The sequence below is a fragment of the Strigops habroptila genome, chromosome 10, assembly GCF_004027225.2.
Source record: "Strigops habroptila isolate Jane chromosome 10, bStrHab1.2.pri, whole genome shotgun sequence".
NCBI lineage: Eukaryota > Metazoa > Chordata > Aves > Psittaciformes > Psittacidae > Strigops > Strigops habroptila.
The window spans coordinates 7531366-7545570 of record NC_046359.1 but is presented as its reverse complement, the minus strand read 5'-3'; the positions used below and the strand labels follow the sequence as shown (position 1 = coordinate 7545570).

General features: G+C 38.2%; 1 protein-coding gene across 6 annotated transcripts in view; it reads left to right on the top strand.

Annotated features, from left to right (window-relative positions):
- Window positions 1-14205, top strand: part of UTRN (utrophin) — a 374126-nt gene that overhangs the window by 120333 nt on the left and 239588 nt on the right. For all 6 annotated transcript variants that reach the window (XM_030500119.1, XM_030500120.1, XM_030500121.1 and 3 more), the window contains 12 exons: window positions 1104-1217; window positions 2014-2169; window positions 3090-3260; window positions 5537-5716; window positions 6401-6535; window positions 7203-7352; window positions 8097-8258; window positions 8609-8737; window positions 9212-9385; window positions 9991-10146; window positions 11803-11973; window positions 13831-14010. In XM_030500119.1, coding sequence (XP_030355979.1) covers window positions 1104-1217; window positions 2014-2169; window positions 3090-3260; window positions 5537-5716; window positions 6401-6535; window positions 7203-7352; window positions 8097-8258; window positions 8609-8737; window positions 9212-9385; window positions 9991-10146; window positions 11803-11973; window positions 13831-14010 — 1878 coding nt within the window. The remainder of the gene's footprint in view (window positions 1-1103; window positions 1218-2013; window positions 2170-3089; window positions 3261-5536; window positions 5717-6400; window positions 6536-7202; window positions 7353-8096; window positions 8259-8608; window positions 8738-9211; window positions 9386-9990; window positions 10147-11802; window positions 11974-13830; window positions 14011-14205) is intronic.

Genomic DNA, 14205 nt, shown 5'->3' with positions numbered 1-14205 from the left:
GAACTGTTATTGCAGGGTTTTTAAGGAAATGAAGTGTGTGCTTTCCTCCTCGGTGACATGCAGAGTAGAAGGTTAAGCTGATGAGCTTTAACTCGGCTTCTCAGTAACGGTGCTCTGTGATGACAATTGTGTCAGAATAAAAAGGTGCCATCTCTTAAACCTAACCAAACAGTCCAAAAAATGTTGATTAAAAAAACCTTCTAGCTATGTTATTAGAAAATGGCAATCACATAACTCAGTTGAACCAGGACAACTCTCTCTGCTCTAAGTTTGTGGTGGTTTTGTTTGTAAGGGTGACTGGGGACATCCACAATTCTGTGGGAAGGAGAACCCTCCAGTCTCCCTCCCCACCTACCTTGTCACAGGATAAAAGGCAAGTGCCAGATGTTAGGTCAGATGACTTTGAAATTGTGTATGTGCTTCCTTTTTTCCCTTGTGCATTGCTCCAGTGAGTACAGTAGCTGTTATTGGCCTCAAACAGCTAGATTTTTTTTTTTTCCTAATGGTTAGTGTAACTCTCTGTGGTATTTTCCTTTTATGCCTGTGTTTCTCTGTAAGGGAAATGGCTTTCTCAGCATAGCTTCAACCTGTCAAGTTTGTTCAGCATTACCCCCCTCCTCTTCTCCCCACATATATTCCTATAGGCCTCTGTCTTTTCCTTGGAGTGCAGTGTGTCTCTTGGACAAGTGTGGTGGAAGCAGTCATACATGGTTTCTGTTGTCAGGAAAATGCTATTCCCGGCCTTCAGCCAGGTCCTTCATATGAAGAGTAACCACATACTTCTTGTAGCCATGCTTACCTCCTTACTTGATCCTGTGTTTCTCTGTTGTAGATAGCTTGGACCAGTGCTGTGTCAATTAATGCTGTGGCATAGACAGGAGAATATCACGATTGTGAATTAAATTTTCATATAAATTTGAGAACAGAAACTGGGGAGAAAAAACCAAAACCAAAAATTAAACCAAAGGTGGTCTGATTCAAAACCAAGGCAATGCTAGAAGCTTGTAAAATATTCTTTTGACACGGCTAGAAGCTGAAATGCAACAGGCATACATTCTTCATCATGGTATTGTATCAACTCTTCATTACTATCTTTGATTTAGGCTGATTTGAAAGTCGTTCAGAAGTGGATGGATGGTGTGAAAGACTTTTTAATGACAGAAAAAGCTGTCCAAGGAAATACTGAAGGACTTCAAAGGCAACTTGACCAGTGCACAGTGAGTTTTGCTCTAAGGAATCTTTTGAAATAAATAATGTCTCTTCTTTATTATTTTGCTTGCTTTGTCCATGGCATGTTCCACAAAGCCTGCCAGAAAAATTGTCTTATCTTTCCTCAGGGCACATTTTAATTGGTTCTTTGTGTGTAACCATAACACTTTTTACTTTTCAAAGGTCTTTACCATATTTACAAATACTTATCTACAAGTTGACATTATTTCCCCTGAAAATGTTTATATATTTTTCCCAATTTTGTGATAAGGGAATAGAATCTGCGAGTGATAAGTGCTTTCTGCATTAAACTCCCAAGGGCAATAAAAATAACAAGCAAATAACTGTGATGAAGTTCCTAGAGTTTAGGAATTGTATGTACCTTACAAGTAAGGTTCCTTCCTAGCTAGTGGCACGTGATGATCACAAATATGCAGAATTTCATCTTAGTAATTACAATGCACCTTCAAATGTTTTTTTCTGGGAGAAGAATACAAGCGTGAGGTATGTCCGAAACATGAGGATATTTAGTGCACATAATCTTCAAACTCACATTGTTCTGGTGTTGACACTTGGCATGTGAGAATGTTTGTGCTGTATATATATTTTGGTTTTTAGTTGCATAGTTCTAATGTTTTGGGCCACTGAAGGATTGTTTTAAACAATCTGGTTTTGAACACAGCATCAGTCTGCTTTTATATTAAAGTTTCTCCAGAATAATTAAAAATTACAAAACTATTGGTATCCTATAAACGTATGTGATTGCTTGCTAAAGAAGGACATTTGTTTTCCCTGTGTGTTCAGATGTTTGTCAACGAAATGGATACGATTGAACCATCACTGAAAGAGATGAAAGAAGTAGAGTCTGCTTTAAGAGCTCAGCCTATTGCAAGCATAAATACTTGGGCAAAGTCTAGGCTAGTGGACTGCCAGACTCAGTGGGAGAAACTGAGCAAACAGGTGAGTTCTCCTTATATTGCTAGTGCTCTTGCTTGTTACTGGTATTGGTAGGATGGTGAAGAGACAAAGCGGTGAAACAGTGGGGATGAGTATGTTTTACTTGTCCTACTGTCAAAATGGCTGAAATACAACTTGGCCCAGTGAATCCTTCAGAAGTGCAAATATGTTAGGGGAAACCAGCGCAACAGTAGTTTTGTTTGAATACATGAATTGGTACCTAACTAGAAGGAGCACAGTGAAACTCTCTAGTTGTAACTAAAGATTAATTTGTTCACTTTGTGTTATGCTGCTCTCTCTTGGGTGGGTGGGAAGGAAGACTGACCCTCTGATGTTCCTGCAACCTGGAATATTATTCTGGTCCTGTGTAATTTCTGCCTGCTTCCAAGCAGCTTTAAAGAATAAATGGTTATATATAGACAACCACTTCAGTCTGGTGTATTTGGTTGTATCTTTTGGGTGGAAGCTTTCTTGCTGTCTGTAGAAACATACTTCTTTGGTTGCAATGCCTGGTAAGTATCTGTGTTGGAGAACCTGTTGATATAGAATCCAGGTTGCCTGGGTTGCGGAAAAAAGCGAGGCCTGAAGGATGTGTTAGGGCTCTGTATAAAGATCTACCTATGTGATACTTGGGATCAGAAGAAGTTTTCCTTCCCTCAGATTTTTTCCAGGGATTTTTACCAGTTTACATGCAATGAGTAAAAAGTAATTTTTCTCCTTCCCTTAGCTCTAGATTTTGTTGATATGCTAAAAAAGGGAGCATAAGTTTGTGTGTGTGCGTGTGTGTAAAAATAAAAGCCTTTGTTAATTAAAAAGGACTGAAAAGGTTTTGGTTGTTAAGTGTTTTAACAAAAACTCTTTTCACGTATACAAGGATATTTAAGTAACAGAACTGCTGTTTCTTTCTCCACCTTGGATTCTAGATCGTTAGTCAGAAAAATCGCCTGTCTGAAAGTCAGGAAAAAGCTGTAAATCTGAAGAAGGATTTGGCAGAGATGCAAGAATGGATGACCCAAGCTGAAGAAGAATATTTGGAGAAAGATTTTGAATACAAGTCTCCTGAAGAGTTAGAGAATGCTGTGGAGGAAATGAAGGTCAGGAATACCAGGTCATTGTAGAGACCTGATTAAAGAGAAGAAAAGCTTTAATGGCTCTGGGGGTTGACCTTTGTGGAATTATTATCTATATGGAAAGAGCTCACGTCTTGACAGGATTAGTGGTATTTTTCAGCTTTGCTTTGTGGAATTTCTGGTTTTTAAAGCACAAACTGTAAAAGCAGATGTTCTATTTGGCCATGAGGGGTAAGAGTTTCATAATGAATAGCAGCTTGCCCAGCTGTTGAGCCAGGCTTACTATGTTTAGCATATTAAACAGTAAGAATATGGAAACTTATTGCAAGAGATGAAATTTGGAAAAGAAAGAAAAAGTGGTATCATAACTGTATAAATTAGTGCTTGTGAAAACATTCTTCTGCTTCTAGCTGTTGTTGGGCTTCAATTTCTTGTCCCCTAGATACAGCAACTCCACATTTAGAAAAGAAGTTTAGAAGAGTTCTTTTGTAAGGTCATCTTCTGTTCTTCATCTGTTGCAAACAGTGATGCTGGTCTCCACTTCTCTGATTTTGGGACTGGTGGCCAAAGAAACTGAGAGGAAGGAGCTATTTTTGTCTCCTTATAAATTGTCAGTTGAATAGATAGTTTTCTTGGATGTATGTACAAAGTAAAGAAAAATGCTCTCTGCTTCTAAGTCTGAGAGTTCAAGTATATCTTCACAAATGTTTTGACTTGTATGCCCATTGTTTAAATGAGTATCCACTACACCGTTACTTGGTGGAACATTAAATGAAGATTTTCTTTTTTTTTTTTTTTTTTTCCCCCCCTCCCTTACAACTGCTTTGGCAAATCTCTTTGAAGTTTTGAGTTGTTCTTTTTGAAGGGGCTTTCTGGAGCAGTCTTTAACAAGTGTTTTAATATATCTATGTCCTTTGAAGCCATTTGAGATCACATAGTCTGACAGCCTGCTGGACACCAGCCAAGAAAAGAAAGAACCCTCTTTTCGCTGGCAGATCTGAGAGACTTTGAGCATGTTTACCTTTGTCAAATCCAGATTATATTCTATACTTTTAAATTTGGCAGATATGTCAGCAAGCCATTAAGCTGTACTGTAACGCTTGCATATCCTCTTTCATTTGCAGTAAGGATATTATGCTGGGAGTACTCTTAGGACTGGGAAAGAACATTCTGTGTATATTTGACCAGGAGCGTTTTTACATAAGGCTTTGAAAAACTTCTGGCCTTGCCTAATTCTGCTCTCATTTGAACAGAGAGTGGAACCCATGCTGACATTTGAAGGAGTAGATTTAAAATGAGGGTAGATGGTTTTTGATAATCTTGCCATAAAATAATATGTTCCCCAGATTTTTCCACTCTTTGCTCTTCCATTAACTGGCGTTTTTATTTGGTTTTGATTGCCTTACATTTAGAAGACATCTTGAACAATATGTGCAACAATAACATTGTCATGTACTAAATTCTACCATAAAATGTCTTATGTATCAGAAGTACTTCAGCTCCATGAAACCGTTCTTGAAACCTGGAAGGAAAAAGATATGAGACAGTCTGTTTCTGGAGCCTTCCATTTGTCTTGACAGAGATGGGCTTGGACTTGTTTATGTGATCTGTCTTCCTGCTATCCTGCTTCCAGAATTCTGGTTAGGGCAAAATTCAACAACTGATAATGTGATTTCTCCAGGCCTGTGTGGTGGGAGTTGTATTGTGCTTATCCTTTATATTTGTTACTAAGCTTCTCTCAGCGCATTTGGGCTGAAGGAATTCTTCTAGTTGTCCTTTTTGCATGTTCCTGTAGCTCATCCAGCAGCTGTGGGAAAGGTCCTAACTTTGTAGTTGCACGTATCCCAGTAATTACATGATCTTTCCTGGGTAACTATGGGAGATAGTTACTGAGCTCTGAGACTCGTAACTTCTGTAAATTCACCCTACTTTTTTCTCCCTGATTTGCTTGTTTTTAGCAAACCTCTTTTTTTTTTTCTTGTCTGGTTTATTTATCTTTCTCATATCTGTATACTAGTGTATAAATAGCACTGAACTTAATCTTTTTTGTTTTGAGTAATGAATTTTTAATGAAAAAAACATAAGTAGTAAATGTGCCATTTAATGCAATAGGATTTTTCAACGCTTACTAGCATAAGCTGAATTCCATGCAAGTTAGTGACATACGTTGTTGTGCTGAGACTCAAGAATACTTTGGTGTCAACACTTTCAAGGCTAAACTGCTGGTCTTCGGTTTGAGTGGTAACTAGCTGAGCATATGGCAGTTGACGGCTGGTCACGTAATATGTTTCTTTGGGCAGAGGGCGAAGGAGGATGTGTTGCAGAAAGAGGTGCGGGTGAAGATTCTCAAAGACAACATCAAGATGTTGGCTGCCAAAGTGCCGTCTAGCGGTCAGGACCTGGCAACTGAGTTGAATGTTGTGCTGGAGAACTACCAGCTACTGTGCAACCGGATCCGGGGGAAATGCCACACGTTGGAGGTAAGAATGGTAGATCTCAGCTTAGTAAAGTGAAAGCAGGTGGCACAATAAGAATGGAGAAGGACACTGAAAATGCCCAATTTTATCACTGAATCCAGTGGAGTCAGCGTAAACGCATTTTGCTGTGGCTCCTTTCCAAGATTACTTTCCCTTGAGATGATGTCCAGAGGAATCCATGAGGCATCATCCAGCTTTGCTTTTATAATCTGTATCTTGGTCAACACATGCAAATAAGTAACCTTGTCCCACAGCTCTGTTATCAATCCGTGTCTTCCAAAATGACAAAAACAAACTTCTAAAAAAACTTCTGAGATTAAGACTTGAAATATGATAATAAGAACATGTTGATTATAGATTGGGGTAGGTTGTGTGTGTCCTATCTTTCAAGAGGAGTGGATGCATTTTGTTATGTTCTTAAATCATTGTAAGGATCTGATTGTTAGTGATAATTTTAGTGTGAGTTTGGAGACTATGTGTATTTTTCTAATTTCTCTTTATTTTGCTGCTGTAGTTGAAAGTTTTTCTGTCCAGCGGGTAGTGACCCATGGCGTGTTTTTGAATATTTTCTCCTTGCTTGTTTTAGGCAAATGTCTCAGAAACATAATTTTTTAAAGCCGTTCATAGGGTACATGAGCTATGTCTGCTATTCTAAGCTAATCTGTGTTTTTTTTCTGTTGCTGCTAGGAGGTGTGGTCCTGTTGGATTGAACTGCTGCAGTATCTCGATTTAGAAACAGCTTGGCTAAACAATCTGGAAGAAAAGGTGCAAATGACAGAAAATCTGCCTGATAAGTTGGATGCTGTCAATGATGCTCTTGAGGTATTGTAGTCATTCTATTGGATCGTGACTTTTCAGACAGCTCTGTTTAAAAAAACCAAACCAACTCATAAATTTTACACTTCAATAGACTGAAATATGTGGAAAGTGGTGGAATCACCATCCATGGAGGTGTTCAGAGACCATGTAGATGAGGCCCTTAGGGACAATGGTTAGAAGTGGACTTGGCAGTCCTGGGACTTGATGACCTTGAAGGTCTTTTCCAACCTAGTTCATTCTATGTGTTGAATATTCTGATTCTTCAGGTTAAATGAACATATTACTCTGAATCTTGAATGAGTATTTGTAAGATCCTCTACCGAAAAAGAAAAAAAAGTGGAATTTTGCTGTTCATGACTCTGCTGAACTTGGGACCATGATAAAACTGTATGGTCTCTCCTGTCCTGTTTAAATTGATTAATTCCTTCCAGCACTATAATATAAAATGATGTGAATAGGTGAGAAGTGCTGTGAAGTTTAATTATTTAAAGGAAAATGTCCACTGTATTTGCCTTGTGCCATCATGGATTAAGCCATAACTAATTCATGCTTTTAGAGAACTCTCAAGACATTTGAAGTGTAAAACTTCAGTGCATGCAGCCAGATTTCCACCTCTGAAAATGCAGTAATACTCAGTGTCTTGACCTTTAAAATGTTTTCTGCTAATTAGTCCCTGGAATCGGTCCTGCGTCATCCAGCTGATAATCGAACCCAGATTCGGGAACTTGGGCAGACATTGATTGATGGAGGGATTCTTGATGATATCATCAGTGAAAAATTGGAGGCTTTCAATGCCCGCTATGAGGAATTGAGTCACTTGGTAAGAACCTGGGGGCAGGGTGTGAAGTAGTCTGGGTTTTTCAGCTCAGTGGTCTGAAATGATTTCTGTTAGTTAGCTGAATCCGTAGATGCAGGACTGCAATACAGGCAAAGAGGAAAAACATTCAGTGTCCTCAGCTGTTTTCAATTTGAAATAATGCCCTAATAGCAAGATGCTTTCTTCACCCTCCCTCTCCCCGACTTGAGTCAGGTTTTGTTTTGCACACTTGCACACCCTTGCACTGTGGGGAAGCCCTGGTATTTTTCCAGGTAATTTTGACAAAAAGGAAATTCCAATCTCAAGGGGGACAGCGCAATAACTGAGGTTAATATTCTCTTCCTACTGCCATAAATACTGATGAGCTGCTCCCTAACTGTAAAAATAAGAAACATAAGTGATATTTTCACTCTTTAAAATAGCTAGGAAGAAGTCACCCTGAAATAAGGAACAAGAGGAAAACATTCTTCTCATTTCCCATCTATTATGTTGTTCCCTTCTTGTACTTCACTATTCTGTATATCTAGCAGCAGAACTCTACTTCTATGCCACTGTTTTTTAGTTACCAGTATGAATCACAGCAGGCTTCAAAAATTGTTGCCTTCTAGGGCTTGCTTTTGCTTTTTTTTTTAGACAGTCTTCCTGGCATAGGATTTTTTGGGTCTCCCCCACCTTGGTTGGAGAAAGTTTAATGTAATTCCTATTGAATTATTGCTCCATCTTGTCTTACCTTTCTGTCCCACTCAGGCGGTGAGCCGGCAGATTGCCTTGGAACAGCAGCTTCAGACCATGAGAGAAACTGACCACATATTGCAGGTCCTGCAGGAAAACTTAGCAGAGCTGGATAGACAGCTGACATCTTACCTGACTGACAGGGTAGATGCTTTTCAGATGCCCCAGGAGGCCCAGGTATTCCAGTATAGCTTTTCGCTACAAAACATTCTGAAATATCTCACGATAGTGCTCAGCGTAGACTTAGTAATTCATGAAGGCTTCATTTCAGTCCTGTGCTGATGTGCTAGGTGATATCTTTTGTAATCTGGATTGGTTTCCTGTTTTAAGAAGATTGTATTGAATAACAGTCTTAATGGTTTTCAGTTTAGCACGCTGTCACCAAACCCAGAACATGTAAAATCTTGTAGTGTTTAAATTTTACAGAGTGGATTTACTTCTGGTGGATGATAGGTGGTAAACGAGTTCCTCTTCCCTTCTCTGCAAGCAATTTGTGACATTTTTTTCCTGTTTCTTTGATGTGGCAGAAAATTCAAGCTGAGATTGCAGCTCATGAATCCACCTTAGAGGAGCTCAAGAAAAGTGCTCGCACTTTCCCTCCTGCTTCTCCTGAAAGCAGGTCTCCCCGTGGTGGAACTCAGCTGGATGCTTTGCAGGTAAAAATGGGAGTCACACTAAGAATTTAAATGTGAAGAGCTTCTGGTTTTCAATTACACACTGCTGTTGTCAGCTTGTAAATTGCTTGGTGTGGTCAACCGAGCCTCAGAAGTAAATAGTATATGCTTTTATATGCTTTCATTAGGAAACAAGCAGTACTGGATGAATTGAATAAGGAAGTTTAAATTTCGTACATGTTATGAGATAAAAGCTGAAAGTCAGAAAGTCTCTGTATTTTAGTATTATGGATATTTTGAAAGTGTATGATGCAGAATTATGGCTCTCTTGCACCTCAGGTGGAGATTAGGAATAGGTGATAGAATTTGGTTTGGCAAATAGCATTGCCATGTATACTGAGTTGTGGTGGCATGAGAGGTGAGTTAGAATCTGTGGGCGGAGATGCTTTAAATGTTATTTTTTGAAATGCAATGTTGATTTAAGGCATTCTGTTAACATAATATTCCTTAAAACAGAGAAAACTCCGAGAAGTATCTACAAAGTATCAGCTTTTCCAGAAACCAGCCAATTTTGAGCAGCGCATGTTGGACTGCAAGCGGGTGTTGGATGGTGTAAAAGCAGAACTTCATGTCTTGGATGTGAAGGATACTGACCCAGATGTAATCCAGGCGCATCTGGACAGGTGCATGGTAAGTATGCAGTGTTCTTAACTTCTGCTTGGGAGTGTTTTTTTCTTGTGTGATTCTTCTTGCCTAAACTCTCTCCTGAGGAAATTTTGCTTAGAGTCCTGATAGAAATGTTACAACTCTTTGCAAAACACCAGCAAAACTATTGGCAATTAAAAATCTCTAATTCTCCTGTGTCAGAATGTGGACATAGGAGGAGTGGATTGTTGATCAGAGATATGGTGGAACAGCTGAGTTTTTATAAATTCCCTTCCCTGGTTCATTCTTGTGCTATGGAGAGGTATCACTCCAGGGGCAAGTTTGCTTGGGTTTCAGTATTCGAACAAAACAAGTACTATGCATAATATCAAGTAACGATCACAGCGTTAGCCTTGCCACATGTGGTGATCTTATGGAGTGCTAAATTATTGGAATAATTCTTTTTCCTGGGTGGTGAAAATTGAAACTAGAATAAAATATGGAACATCGACAGTTTGAAATCTGAGCAGACATTGCTCTTAATCCATATCTTGGAGTTTAAGTGCAGTAAGGGTCAGGTCCCCAAATGAAGCAAAGTCTGAAAATCTACACTACAAATTGATCACTAACATACATATTTGTGTTTTTAGAAACTCTATAAGACCCTCAGTGAGGTGAAGTTGGAGGTTGAAACTGTCATCAAGACAGGAAGGCAAATTGTACAGAAACAACAGACAGATAATCCCAAAGGGATGGATGAACAGCTGACAGCACTGAAATTTCTTTATAATGACTTAGGGGCACAGGTAAGAAAAACAAATGTATGTGTGAACATTCATCTGCATATAAATTCCCTTCTTTGTTGTTTTGATCTCAGATGCTGTTATAAGTTTGATTATGAAGCTGATTCTGTATAGGCTAGTTGCTATAATCAAGGGCAATCAGTTGAGAGATTAAAGATCACACATAACAATCCTTCAGTTGTGCAAGACCCGTGTGCTCACAGGGTGTTCCTGAAGGGAAGGTAGCCTCAAAGAGAGAAAGGTTCACAGAGCTTTCATCATTCTAGCAAAGCTGGTCTGCTAGACATTGAAGTCTTTGAGCACTGTTGTACCTGCTCTATAAAATGGCCTGCAAGATAATTTGCTATCAGCTTGTCATATGAGAAGTTTGAGTTCATGTAAATAGTTGATGTAAATTTTTTTAGGAGGTGTCATGATGGTTTCTAATTGTAATCCATCTAAAGGGTTGCCCAGAGAGGTTGTGGATTCTACTTCTATGCAGATACTCAATACCCACCTGTACAGGATCCTGTGCAACCTGCTGTAGGTGAATCTGTTTTGGCCAGTGGGGTCAGCCTGGATGATCTCCAGAGGTGCCTTCCAACCCCAAGCATTTTGTGATTCTGGTTTCCCTTGGTATGAAGATAGAAAATGAAGGCAAACATGTATTTCCCATAAACTGCGTTAAATATGATTTGAACAATTTTCTTAGTAATTTTGTAATTTATCGAAGTGTTTAAAAAATGCTTAAACCCTTAAGGGATGAGGGAGAAATATGAGATTCTTTTCCTACCCAAATTAAGACAGAAATCCAAGCAGAATTGTGCCTCTTCAGTGCTTTGTGAATGAAGCTGTGCGTAAGTGGCCAGATCACACTGTCAGAATATCTTGAAATGGGCCCTAGGAAATTTTATTGTTGTAAAGTTGAGAATGCTCACAAAGGTGTGTTTTCTAGTGGAACCTGTACATCTATAATGCAGAAAGCATGTAGACAAGAAATTGGGAAAGGATCGAAGGGCAGAGTTGTTTGCAAACCAATGTTATGATTTTGTTCGTGAGCTGAGACAGAGGGCATTTTTTCGAAATGTCAATTGATTCTGACTGCTATGGTTGGATTTATTCTCAAGTCTGTGTTAGTTTGACCAGACTAATTGTATAGCCAGTATGAAATTGAATTTATTATACTGCAGCAAACATCAAATTTCATATTCACTTTACTGAGATGTTTTCATGGGCAGACAAGATTTTCAGTGAAATTTTCTTCGCAGCTTTCTGCTAGCAGGTCTATCAAAATAAAAAAAGGAACTGAATTTTACCTGTGGGACTGACTGGATTCTATTTCCCCTTGAGTTTCAGTTAAATGATAATAATAAACAAAGTTTAAACATCAATTTGGTTATTACTAGCTATAAATAAGTTGATATGCAGGTTTATTTGTCTCCTTAAGTCTATCTTAATTTAAAATTATTCTTGTTTTATGTATTCTGCTTTGTATAGAAAGATGCAGATGTTTATAAATGATTTTTCTTTTCAGGGTCCTTCCCTAATGCAAGATAGTCTTACGATGCAAGGATTTTATATATTTGGGTGGATATTTCAGCTGGCTAGCACTTTTGTTTTTTATTATCTTTTAAAATCTAGTTTTGATTTCTTTTTTTCTCTCTTTTTTTTTTTTTGCAGGTGACAGAAGGAAAACAAGACCTCGAAAGAGCATCCCAGCTGGCACGCAAAATGAAGAAAGAGACTGCCTCTTTGTCAGAGTGGCTAGCTACCACTGAGGCTGAGCTGGTGCAGAAGTCCACTTCAGAGAGCTTGCTTTCTGATCTGGATTCAGAAATTGCCTGGGCCAAAGTAAGCACACTCTAAATATGTATAGAATAAATTCTTAACGTTATGTCAATACTGTGTAGAAGTTGCTGTTAATTTAAATCCCTGTAACTTGCTTCTAAACCTCTTATATAATGAAATTTTAGAAGATCTGGTAGATGATTTTCAGTACCATACTGAGGCTGATCTGTTTCATCTCAGACATCTTGCCTCAAACTTACATGGCAGTGAAATATTAAAGACATTATTATATATTTGGTATTAATAGGTATTTAAGCAACTTACTGTATCTCTAGCACAGTTCATAAGTATGGTAACTATAAGCAAATATAATTTTGGGTTGGGTCAAATATTTTACTAGTAGAAGAAACTAAGTTCAGTGGCATTTTAAATGAAAAATTGAGTTTGTAACTTTTCATTGAAACTGCTTTGTCTTTATAATTGTGACTGCAAAACAAAAAGCTCCTGTAATGCCTTATTTTCTTCCATTTATTTATTTGAACTGTTCGTGGAAGCAGGTGAACATGTTATAATTATTCTGAAGCAAAGTGTGCATTTTCTCACACTATAGAAACTTGTGTGTGTAGTAGTTTGAGTTAGCAACACATGTCAGTTGATGTAGTTCAGTAATACTGATCTTTACAGTCGTTTTTTATCACTTTTTACTTTTGGAATAAGTCCGTGTGCAATCTTGAAAGCTTACCAAATTACAAAATGATCTAATTATAACCTGTTCTCATGTGTTTCACTCAGGATTAGAAATTATTATCATTATATTTCTGCTGTGGCAGTATCCCTGAGATTTCTTTCCAAACAAGCTTGTAAATACTTATTGAAATATACTTTCTATACATTTGGAGGCAATGGAAATAGTTCATGAGCTCTTATGCTGTGCCACCAGGAGCCCTTTATGTTTCATGTGAAGTTGTCTTTCGTGCCTTTTTCTAGAGGCGATTTTAAGATGTAGTAACTTGAGTATTTGTTTCTGTTTTGAAGATAAGAAGTTACAATAATATAATAATTTATTTACTTCACTGCTAATAAGATGTTCAAGGAGCTCCAGATGCTAGTTGTGATTAACTGCATTCTTCCCCACACTGTACACTGACACCAAAGAGCTTTCTAAATAGCCAGATATTATCATTAATAATATTATTGATCTTTTATGGCAAGAGGTGCTATTTTCCAAATGGAAATCACATACTGATATTCAATATATGACATAGTTGATTTGTATGTCAGTACACATTTTTCCAAAGATTTTTTAAATTTTTTTTAGATTAAAACTATTTAGAAGCAGAGATGACTTTGAAAAATATTAGAGCTAAAGATATATATATTTACGTATCTTCATAAAGGTATATAACAATAGGGCTTCTGTAATATGTAGCAAGTGAATTGAATGTCTGCAGTAATGGGTGGTGGTGGTGGTTCACAAGAAGATTGGCCTACCACTTTTCTCATTGTTGACAACTGTAAAAGTAGTTAATAGAAAAATGCAGAGAGAAAACTGAAGTGTCTCTTGAAAATTGACGGTGCAGCAAAGAACCTCTTAAAATTGGACCTGTGATATGATGCATTTACCTACAGAATGAAAAGGAACTGAAAAGATACTGTAAAACAACAAAACAAAAAGATCTCAAGCTAAGTTATTCAGGACACTTACATACATTGTGCATGATCACTCAAAAAGAAATCACTACATACATAGAATGAGTATAAACAGAAGGTAATTCTGCTTCGTTTGATTTCCCCACCCACTCCCCTCCTCAAGTGAAGATCATTTATGATACTATTTGTTTCTTATGGAAGTAAAAATCTGTCTCCCTTGCTCTTGTGATTTGGAGTAGTGTGCAGTGTTAATGGTTCCTCTTGTTTCAGAATGTGCTGAGGGAGCTGGAGAGGAGGAAAGCTGATCTGAAGAGCATCACAGAAAGCTGCACTGCGCTCCAGGCTCTGGTGGAAGGGAGTGAGACTTCTCTGGAGGAGAAGCTGTGCGTCCTTAATGCTGGCTGGAGCAGAGTTCGGACCTGGACTGAGGACTGGTGTGACACCTTGTTGGTATGTTGCATGTGGGAGAGATTCAGGGTGGTTCTCCCTCCACACCCTTAGAGCAACTGCAGTTCTTACTTGTCTCACTTAGCTGTGATGTGAAGCTTCCATGGTCCCTCATGGACATAAAGGAATGTAGAATGGGTATCTGGTTACTCTGTAGATGGGAGAGATGAATTGAGGTTATAGACACTGAGGAAGGTG